The sequence below is a fragment of the Trachemys scripta genome, chromosome 14, assembly GCF_013100865.1.
Source record: "Trachemys scripta elegans isolate TJP31775 chromosome 14, CAS_Tse_1.0, whole genome shotgun sequence".
Classification (NCBI taxonomy): domain Eukaryota; kingdom Metazoa; phylum Chordata; order Testudines; family Emydidae; genus Trachemys; species Trachemys scripta.
Genome location: NC_048311.1, coordinates 27,084,224 through 27,094,531, shown reverse-complemented (window position 1 = coordinate 27,094,531; position 10,308 = coordinate 27,084,224). Strand labels below are relative to the sequence as shown.

General features: G+C 41.0%; 1 protein-coding gene across 4 annotated transcripts in view; it reads left to right on the top strand.

Annotated features, from left to right (window-relative positions):
- The first annotated feature begins 2,002 nt into the window (after window positions 1-2,002).
- The window catches only part of SMURF2 (SMAD specific E3 ubiquitin protein ligase 2), an 89,501-nt gene continuing 81,195 nt past the window's right edge, over window positions 2,003-10,308 (top strand). For 3 of the 4 annotated variants that reach the window (XM_034790560.1, XM_034790561.1, XM_034790558.1), the window contains exon 1: window positions 2,003-2,210. In XM_034790560.1, coding sequence (XP_034646451.1) covers window positions 2,159-2,210 — 52 coding nt within the window. In that variant the 5' untranslated portion in view covers window positions 2,003-2,158. The remainder of the gene's footprint in view (window positions 2,211-10,308) is intronic. The other variant, XM_034790562.1, reaches the window with a different exon arrangement.

The following is a 10,308-nucleotide window of genomic DNA, read 5'->3' as shown; positions in this document are numbered from 1 at the left end:
AATGGACCAAATTAAAAAATAAAAAGCCACAACATTCACCTTAAAGGCAAGAATATAGTCTTCTAATCAAATCAACTATTGCACTGGAGATAGTTATTGTAGCAGAAATGATATGCTGGAGTCTCTTGCACTAAGCCAGATAATTGAGACCTCATTCAACTTGTATGGGTGTATAAAGCAATACAAAATTAGCAGGAAAGTATGTGAGAAGTACTGAGGATATAATTTTTGTTTGGTTTTTTAATATTGAATATTATGTTTTAATTTGTATTCTAGTGCCAAATGCCTTAGCAGAATGGGACCTATGTAATGAAACTATCAGATAAACTGGGTAAGCATCAGAAATAATATCAAATATAATTAGCAGTCTGCTTACAAAGCCAGTAGTTTCCTATCGATCTCAATCTTCATGGAAATTTTACAATGGCATCTCAAACTCATAATTTTAAGTGGGAGTACCTTGCCCATTTTTAGCTACACCAGCGTTCTCATTTAATGTAGGGTATGCAGTGTAGTTGTGTTGATCCCAGGATTGTCTTTCATTAATGTAGGGCACTTTTGAAAGTTGCCCCTCCAGCTTCTACTGTAATTGCTGGATTGTTCATTAAGATACAGATACCCTTCCTTAAATCCTCTTGCTGCTTTGGAGTGCCCATAGTGGAGGGTGTGTTGAAAGGCCTGGAATTCTCTGGAATAGTTGCCATTGGATCTGGAAGACAGGAGAGTTACACTGAGAATCGGGATCTGTATCCGTCTTTTTTTTTGAGAATTTCAGAGTGTGTGTGCAGGAATTTCCCTCACTTTTCTACTGCAACCAAATCACACATAAATGGTGGATTTATCGGAGTTGTAATGGTTTTCATGGTTAGATTATGATACCCTTATCCTGAAAAGTACCCTACATCACAAGTAGTCTCATCATACTGGGGGAACAGGAACAGGGTACTACTCGATGTGAGAAAGGTATCACAATCTACTTATACATTTGTATCCCATAAACTTATTTTACTTTTGAATCTTTTTTTTTTCAATACATAAATCTTCACACCACCCGCTACTACTAACTTCCTACTCCTTTTTCTATCCCTTGACTCACAATATGATTTGCGCCTACATTTCTCTGAGCCTTTCAACTCCAGGGTGGGAATTATTAGTCACACTTGATGCTATTTTGCCCATCACAGTGTTACCAGTCTCCCTTGGTCAACATTTAGGGGCAAAAGGAACAGCATCCACAGTGCAAGGTGGTGTCTTCTTTAGGAAGGGGTGAGAAGAAACACACAGGAGGACATAATTCCCAGAAAATTGGGGGTACAAGGACACCATCCCAGTGAGAGGGGCTCCATCTGTGGGAAGCAAGGGATGAGAGGGCCCAGCTTGAGGGAGAAAGGAAGACACAAGGGTCCCATCCACCATGGATGGTAGTGAGGAGCCACAAGGGTACCCTCACCCAATGGCAGGGGGCTTTTCCCTGGGGGGAGTTAAAGATACACAGGGAGCTCTATACTCAGTAGTGTGTGGGGGAGGAGGCAGCCCCATGGGGTAGTGAGGACATGGGGGCATCCCCAAAGGGCAAGGGGAATGCTATGGGGGCAGGCAGCCCCCTCCCCAAGGGGTAGTGACGATATGGGGGCATCCCCAAAGGGCAAGGGGAATGCTATGGGGGCAGGCAGCCCCCTCCCCCAGGGGTAGTGAGGACATGTGGGCATCCCAGTGACAGGGGGTGCTGACACCCCCTTCTCCCCGGGGGTAGTGAGGACATGGGGTACTGAGGGGAGCACAGGGGCGCTTTTCTGCGAGGCAGGAAGGAAGCTGCAGGGACACGGGGGGCTCCATCCCCACTTGGGGGCTAAGCTGGTACCAGGCCCAGTCCCGGAGGAAGGGAGGCGGCCGGCCGCCGCGGTACGCGCTGTCCCGGGCTTTGTTGTGCTCGCCGCCAGGGCCCCGGGCAGGGGGCGGGGGAAGGCGGCGGTGGCGGCGCCGCCTCCTCCTCGGCGCTGGCCCCGCTTATGGCGACGCTGGGCACATCCGGGCTTCTCCTCGTCCGGCGGCCGCCGCCGCCGCTGCTGCCCTGAGCGCCCAGCCCGACTCCATTAGCGCGTCCCCCCTTCCTGCCCGGCCCCAGAGGCAGCGCCGAGCCCCAGCCGCGGCCGGGGACATGTCCAACCAGGGGGCCCGGAGGAACGGGCCCGTCAAGCTGCGACTGACAGGTGAGGAGGGGTCGGGGAGCCCCCGGGACCGAGCCTGGGGCCCGCCGTGGGAAGGCGGAGAGGGGGGCCAAGAGCCGGGCTTTGTGAGGAGACGGAAGGGGGTAGGTGGCGGGGGGGAGCCTGGTTTGGGGGGTACGGGGCTGCTTCGGGGAGAAGGGGGGATGGTTCAGGAGGGTAGGGGCCGAGTTGGGGGGCGGGAGCTGTTGTGGGGAGGCAGGCGAAGGTGGGGAGTAGATGGGGGAAGGGAAGGTCTGGTTTGGGGGGGGCGGGCGGTGTGTGGGGCGAGGAGGAGTGTGGATGTTGGGTGGGGGGGGGTGAAAGGCAAGGGAGACACTGGGGGAAGCCCCTTTCTCCGTTTTCTAAACCCCGCAAGCCCAGCTGGAGCGGTGGGATCGAGCTCCCTCCATGTGTAGTTGAGATTGAACCTGGGGCTTGGAGACTCAGGCCTCAGGAAAAAAAGTAAACTCTCTCCCAACACCCCCCTCGCCCAGTGCTCCGCTGCAGGATGCGGGTTGCTAAGGGGTCCGTGTGCCACGAAGGAAACGTCTTTGCACGGCGTTGTAGTGGCATCGATTTTCAAACCAGATTGTTTACTCCAAGTAATAAACACGCCTTGGTTAGGAGAGGTGAAGCCCTGGGCAGTGTGTGTGTGGTGGGGTGGAGGTATTGGTGCTCTCCGCCTGCCTGGATTCAGAATCTAGAATAAACCTGAGTTCACTAGAATTATTGCACGAAGTCTGTAACATGCCGCAGCTCTTTTTGGAATAGTTGTATTTTTTAGGGAAGGAGGGGGGGTGAGCAGGAGGCCATTGTAACTTTTTAGGCGCTAGGTACCTTAGGTTGTTTCTCACCCTCTCAGACCGTCTTTTCTGTGTAATCGTGAAACAAACTATCAGGCCCTTTGTCCCCTTTGTTTTGATCTTTTGTGTTGCTGTTTTCAAGTCCGCTTCCTTAGTTGAGATTGTAAACAATTCGTTGGCTGTAGTTCCTCCTTCTGTAGGAAAAATACCTTTTTTAAAAAAACTTGGCCTTTAACAATATTTATGTATATTGTATACATAAAAGTAAACTATCTCAGTCTACATGCTGGGAAGGAAGAAAGACATTATTTCTGTTTCTAAATACTTGGAATGTGCTTCTTTTGTAGTGATGAGGGCAATGTAAAAAGATAAAAATGGAGAAACGTTTATAAATATGGATAAAGCTTGTCTGCCTCTGTAAAATAATTCCTGAAGACTTGGGAGAAAAGACTGAATTTAAAAAACACATTTTGTACCCTAAATTGTGACCTCAGTACATGAAAATACAAGATTTAAAATAAATATTTAAAATACTGTTTGTTTTCTAACAGCTTATTGAACCAACTTAATGGCTGTGCTTTGCAAAATAAATTAGTTGTTTTTAAAAAGTCTAAAAATAGTCACTGCGTTTTTGAAATTATGTAATTTTAATGGCATGTGCAGAATTTCCAGTTTAACTGCTAATGCAAAAAAATTCTTAGTTACTACATTTAACTTTTTAAAATAATTCTGAGTAGGTAGAAAAAAATGACTTTATTTTCTAGACTACTGTAGATTTTTTCTTATAATTACTTATAATTGCTTACATTATATTTTGGAACGTATTTGGACTGATCTTGTAAAAGGGGTTTTTATACAGGGCCATTATAGTGCCCACGTGCTGAACTCCTTAGAAATAAACTTTTGAGATGAGGGTAGCTGGGCTGATGTGTGGGACAATATTAGTTTTTAAAATACTGTTCTGCACTTTTGGGTCTCTGGCTGATAGCTTTGCTTTTCTGATAGTTTCTCTGAGCACTATCTTTTAAAAACTTTATAAATCTGCTGTGGCTTAATGGAAAACTGTGAACAAAAACCTGTTTAAGGAATTGTCCTTTTTCACCTCTGGATTTCTCTTCCCTTTATTAAAGATCTAGGGACATAATGTTCTGTCTATGACATAATGTACATAGGTACATTGCAGAGGGTTATGATTGTGATGAAGAAATAAACAGCAGGGGTAGATTTTTTTCCCCCCCAGTTATTTATTGAATTTTAGTAAAGTGTACAAATATGATGCATTCAATCCCAAGAAAAGGCATGTATATTCTTTAGAAACAAGTATACTATTTTTGAGCATATGTCCTTGCTAATAAAATATGGGAAGAGAAATACTGAAAAGAAAATACACACAAAGTTGTCTTCAGAAAGAATCTTGTAATCTCAATAACTGTTTGGAATTGGTACTGAGCAACTCTGATTTTCAGAGATTTGCATGAGGCATCAGTCTGTTTCTTAATATACATCTGATATGTTGAGGTATTTTGTGCTTTCATTAATCGTAACTGATTTACACGCAAGGTCAGTTGTTATAAGGAAGTTTTATATGCTTAAGGAAAGTTGGTATAAGTGGTGAATTGAATTTTATTAATTGAACTGATGTCAGTTCTTGCTTGGGAATAGTCTGGAGTACTCTGTGTGGTTTTGATTACCCATTTTGATTGGAAAAGCAGTCTGAGAACTCTTGAATGCTAAAATTGTTTGGAATCAAAATCCTTATATTCCAGTGTTTTTTAAAGTAATTTGCTCTCTAAATCTGACAAATGTTATTTAATCTTAATTTTCTTTGGCTTTATGAAACTAGCGGTCTTGTCTTCTGTTTTGGCTTGAACATTGATAGGATTAATTCTGTAATCAGTGTGTAATACTTTTTTTGTTTTTGTTCATTATCTTTAAACTGGATGGTATATATTCTAAAAATGGATTTCAGGAACTGGATTCAATTAGCAGTTTTTCAGGACATAAACATTAAAGGTTTAGATGGAAAACGTTGTTTTGACTGACTGGATAAATGACAGGATAGTGTTTGATGCGAGTCCAAGAACTGATCTGGAGCTCATGCCCAACTTCTCAGTCCATCTTAAGGAGCCAAATAAAATATTTAACCTAGGCCTCATTTTGCAGAAAAGGTTGAGTCTTTGTTGGGACCTTAAGAAAGTTCTGAGAAATGTTTGGCATACCTTTACACTAAGTGTTTAACAGTTTATTTAGGTCTGGGTTCCATAACAGGGGAAAAACCACGGTGGTGGCACACTTCTAGTAACTTTTTATTTAGCTTACGGTATATCTAGGCTATAAGTTTCTTCTAAGGTTATTGATCTTTTGCTTTTATGGTAGACAAATGAAGATAAATATCTCCTAATCCCTTACTGACATATACGTTGGTGTATTATGCACTGTCTTGAGGTAGAAAGTTGCAGGATATTAGACAACTGTCAAAATATTAAATATGTTCAAATACATTTTTTTAATTGAAAAATCTTAGCATAAAGTTTAAATGATGGATTTTAATCTCATTTACACAAGTATAACTCGGATTAGTCTGAGCTCAGTAGCTGGTTCTAAGGCTGTCTCTACACTAGACTTTTTCTTAACATTTCCCACTATGGGTTCACTGATTTAGCCCTTCCCATGGGGAAATGTAGTATAGGCAGGGCTTCTGCGGCCAGTGGCATTTTTACCACCGTTTTGTCTAATCCTGTTTAGAGCCTGTTTAGGTGACACTCTGATAGAAACTCCAATATATGAAGAAATACTTGTATCGTGTGTTCCATAAAACACAAATCCATAGACTTCAGTTAGCTTCATATGAGGGAGGAGCAGAATCTGTGTACAGGGGTTAAGAGAGTTTCTCATTCAATGTTGCCGTATCTCCAATGAGGAGGATCAGGTTTGGTTGATAAAGGTAACTGCATAGATATAATATATTTACGGTATGTCTACACTGCCACTCCTACATTCATCCTGTCAGTGAGTCTTAGGGTATGTCTACACTGCTGTTAGACACCCACAGCTGGCCTGTGCCAGCTGACTTGGGCTCGGTCTAAGGATGTTTAATTGCAGTGTAGATGTTCGGGCTTGGGCTTCAACCTTCACAGCTCTCTGTGTTATGTGGGCTGCATCCACACAGTATGTATACTACTTTTATGGCCCTGAGGATGTCAGATGGGCTTCAACTGTGTGCTGATTGGGCGGCAAGCAGCCGTGGGCCCTGGGTTGAGAACTACTGATCTAATGAAATGGGTACATCACTTCTATATTATATTCAGTGCACTGACTTGGTAGCTTTTTCTGGGTGTAATTCAAGATATGTGTTGTATTCTTGACATGTCACAGACTGACTCCCTGTGTCATGATGGCTGAGATCGTTTGAGGGACACAAGACATTCTTCCCCAGAGTCAGAGGGTATTGCCTTCACAATATTCCCAGCCCCTGGAGAGCCCAGTACTTGATTTGATACCTCGGGAGCTGACTGAAAATGTTAGTGCAGTGGGGTACTGCTAGTTGAAATGGACCATGATTGAATGGGTTATGGGAGGGAAGGGGCCCAACTAAAAATCCCTCAAAAATTGAAGAACAAGGGGAGTTCCCAACCTGTCTTCCACTGGAGTTTTGTGATCTAAAAATAGGGATCTGAGTGATTATATCTTCAAAGAAGCAGATTTGTAAGGTAAATAACTTTCCCTTGCTACTCAAACATTAGATGTTTACACCACAAAGTTAGATAAGAATACTTGTGACATATATTGAACTCTTCCTCTGTAGATATCCAAGCTTAGCCCAAAGCTGGCTCAGCATTGTCTCAGTTTCCAGGGGAAGGAAACTGAGATGCAGAATGTGGAAATGACTTGCCCAAGTTCGCAAAGGGAGTCAGTGACAAAGCTGTGAATAGAATCCTGATAACTTGACTTCCAGTCTAGTGTCTAGGCACTGGGGCATGCTGTCTCTCCTTAATGTACGTTTACTGAAAGTAAAATTTGGTATTGGCCCTTCTGATACTAGAGATTGGGAGTGACCCACGGGTACCATTTGGATTGTATCAAATGATTCTATGATCTTAGTTATATATTCACTTGTACATTCTATCTGTGCGACTACATGCAGAAATACTTTAACATGCCACAAGTTTTACTGTAATCTTGAAAGTGCTTTTACCTTAATGTCAAACCTGGTAATGAACCATCTCATAAATGATCAGTGCTCTTTACGTCTCATAGCAAGTGTAACTCAAGTTGGAAGGCTTTTGTGCCACTTTCCATTTCTAAAAGTGAACAGAAAGTATTGCTCAGCTGTAAGATGGTTACTTCACATTTGCACAATTCTGAAAGTGAAAGGAAAAGCAGCAACATATAAGTTTATAAGTCTGTATCCTGTTATGAATTTTCTGGAATGATTCCTAGCCAATTCATGTTTAACACGACTAATAAAAATGGATTTCTTGTAGAAATAAATAGAAGACAGCCACTCCAACCTTTTTTGGTGCCTTTGTCAGTGGCTAGCAGTTCGGTAATGCTTGAATGAAGCAATGAAACAGTATTGTCTTAACAAATGGGAGAATTAAATGGATGCCTGTGCATCCTTTTTCTTTAATTTTAAAAAGAAATCCATGAACAGGACAAGCGAATTTCTAAGAACATTCCCAAGCACAACCTAAGAATACTACATTGATTCTCATTGGCGGTTAGAGCTATGTGAAAGAATGCTGATACGATTACTCATTCTGGAAACAGATGTTAAAATGTTAACAATGATCAAATTATATGCATCTCTAGTGTACTGGTAAAATACTATAGTAGTATCCGGATTCTGATACTTTCAATGCACTGTTGAATTGTTACTTTATTAAAAATCAATAAAAATACATAGAGGAAATAAGGAGCGACTTAACTAAAGGTAAATGGCTTTCAACAGGATAATTGAGTTGAACTGTGTAATGGGATGAGTGTGGAGCCTGAAGTCCATTCAAAGAAACTTGTGTGTATCAAATGTACAGAAACACAAAGGGGTTGTGTTCTCATAAATAACTCCTTGCATATCACAGTAAACATGTCCATATCCTGCAAATAATTACAGATATGCTTAACTTTCAGCATATGTATAAGCATTTGTAGGATTGGGACCATATTACTTACTGATTGATCATGATGGACTATCAAACAACTGAAAGACAAAAACTTTTCAGTTAGTCTCAATCCAGCTTTCAATATTACCGATCCAGTTAAATGCAGGCATAACTAATTAGGTCTGTAATGATACCTTTTTACATCCTTAACTACCTGATTTGTAGTTGGGTAGATGGGAGTCTAAATGAGTGCACTTGTGCCTGTATTGAATTGAGTGAGAGGTTAATTGAGATTAATATGTATATTAAAACAAACAGTCTTTTATTTCTGGTGTTGGGGGGAAGCAGGAGAAAGAGAGTAATTATAATAATTACTTGCAAAAATTTTTGAGCGTTTACAGGAAATTAAGAAAAATTCAACATGCTCAGGTAATACACCAGATGGTTAAGTATGGACTGTGTAGTTCATAACCAAAATAGTACTTACAGCAAATGTTCACCTGCACTAAGAGCAAATGGTGTTTTTAATTCTAACATGAGTTGAAATAGACATAAAATTTAACCTTATTAATATAAGCTTTCAGAATGAACATTTTCAGAGAACTGTTTTTTATTTTTGAGACACAAGATACTGGAAAACAGGATTTATGTCATAGCATATGTCCAGAAAATGAACTCTATTCCCTATCAACCTATTAAAATTACTAGATCTTTTAGATTCTAGATCTTATAGATTTCTTCATTGAAAACTATGCAGGGTTGAGCCTGTTAGGCAGCAATGTTAGTGATGCCCTTTGTTTTTGTTTAAAATACATATAGTAAAAACCCTATTCGATTACTGAAAGGAGGAATATATCAATAGTATCTTAGGAGCTTTCTAAAGAAGGTGGTGGGTGGATATAGCAATAGTGGGGTGGTTGAGAGAATTGGAACAGAGGGTGGAGTAGGAGAGGCAGGCAAGTGGATGGGGGAATTGAGCTGCTAAAGGGATTCTGTAGCTGCAGTGGTGCCAGCATATGTGCAATTTGACAGTGGAAACAGAAAACCAGAAATAGGTTCTTATAGTTGGTCTGGAACATATGGAAGTCTCTCTTTTGTGCCCATGCCATTTATTATGATATAACTCAGCCAATGGGTAACAATAGAATTACATTTTGTGAAATTCTAAAAATAATTGTTCTAATTTATTTGCTAATTTTTATTAAACATCTGTTTTCCTGCCTGGCATTGAAATGAATATGTTTGTAGGTTTCTTAGAATCTGTCCTTTTTAAATAGATACAAATGGCCTCATTCTGCAAGATGTCAGGCACCACCTCTCTCAGTTCCTGTTCAGGTTAGGAGGAGTTGAAGGTGGCCAGATCCTTGTATGCTTGGACTCAGTGGGCTGAGAGATCATGGGCCCAAGTGAAAAGACAAGTTCTATGGGTTTTTATTTCTTGAAATGGTAATTCTTCATGAAAAGAGGAAAAAGTATTCTTGCTCCTATTTATATTTCAATAGCTCCTAAAACATATCACAAGGGGAAGACACTGTCCATTTCCTGTTTATAGCGATCAATAAAATCCGAAGCAAAACATGTCTATGGACAATTAAAAGATCTGTGCTGAATCTTAGTGCTGTCTGACGTAATTCAAATGGATTGGATAAATGGCATTTCTAAACAAGCATCTAAAATTACTGATACAAGTACATAAATTGAGAACCTGGGGTAAAGGTACACATTTCATATTTATTGTTATAAGAAAGTACCGGTTAAGTGTGTACATGTGTGTTTATGAAACAAATTGTTTTTGACATCTAGCCAAAATGTCTTGCACTACTGCCGATGTGAAATCCCTGTATGTTCTTATGAAAGTAAATGCTAATTTTATGTAAGCTCGGTGCCGTGCAATGATTTTAAAGTGTTGGATGCACATTGTTGACAAAAAAGCTGAATTGTTTAGACTACACAAATGTAGGAGCACCCAGAACTTATGCTGGGATCATGTATGATCCACCAGTGAAGCTCTGCACTACAGATGAGACTTCCATGTGTATGGCCTTCTGCTCAACAGTTGGGTCAAAATGTAGTTGTTAAAAATGTTACCTGTTTCTCTTACTGAGACAGGAAATAAACTTCCCTTCTTTGTTTAGGAGCAATAGAGCCTGTTCACGCTGAACACAAGAAAGAGGATTTGTATTCAAGATACTTCAT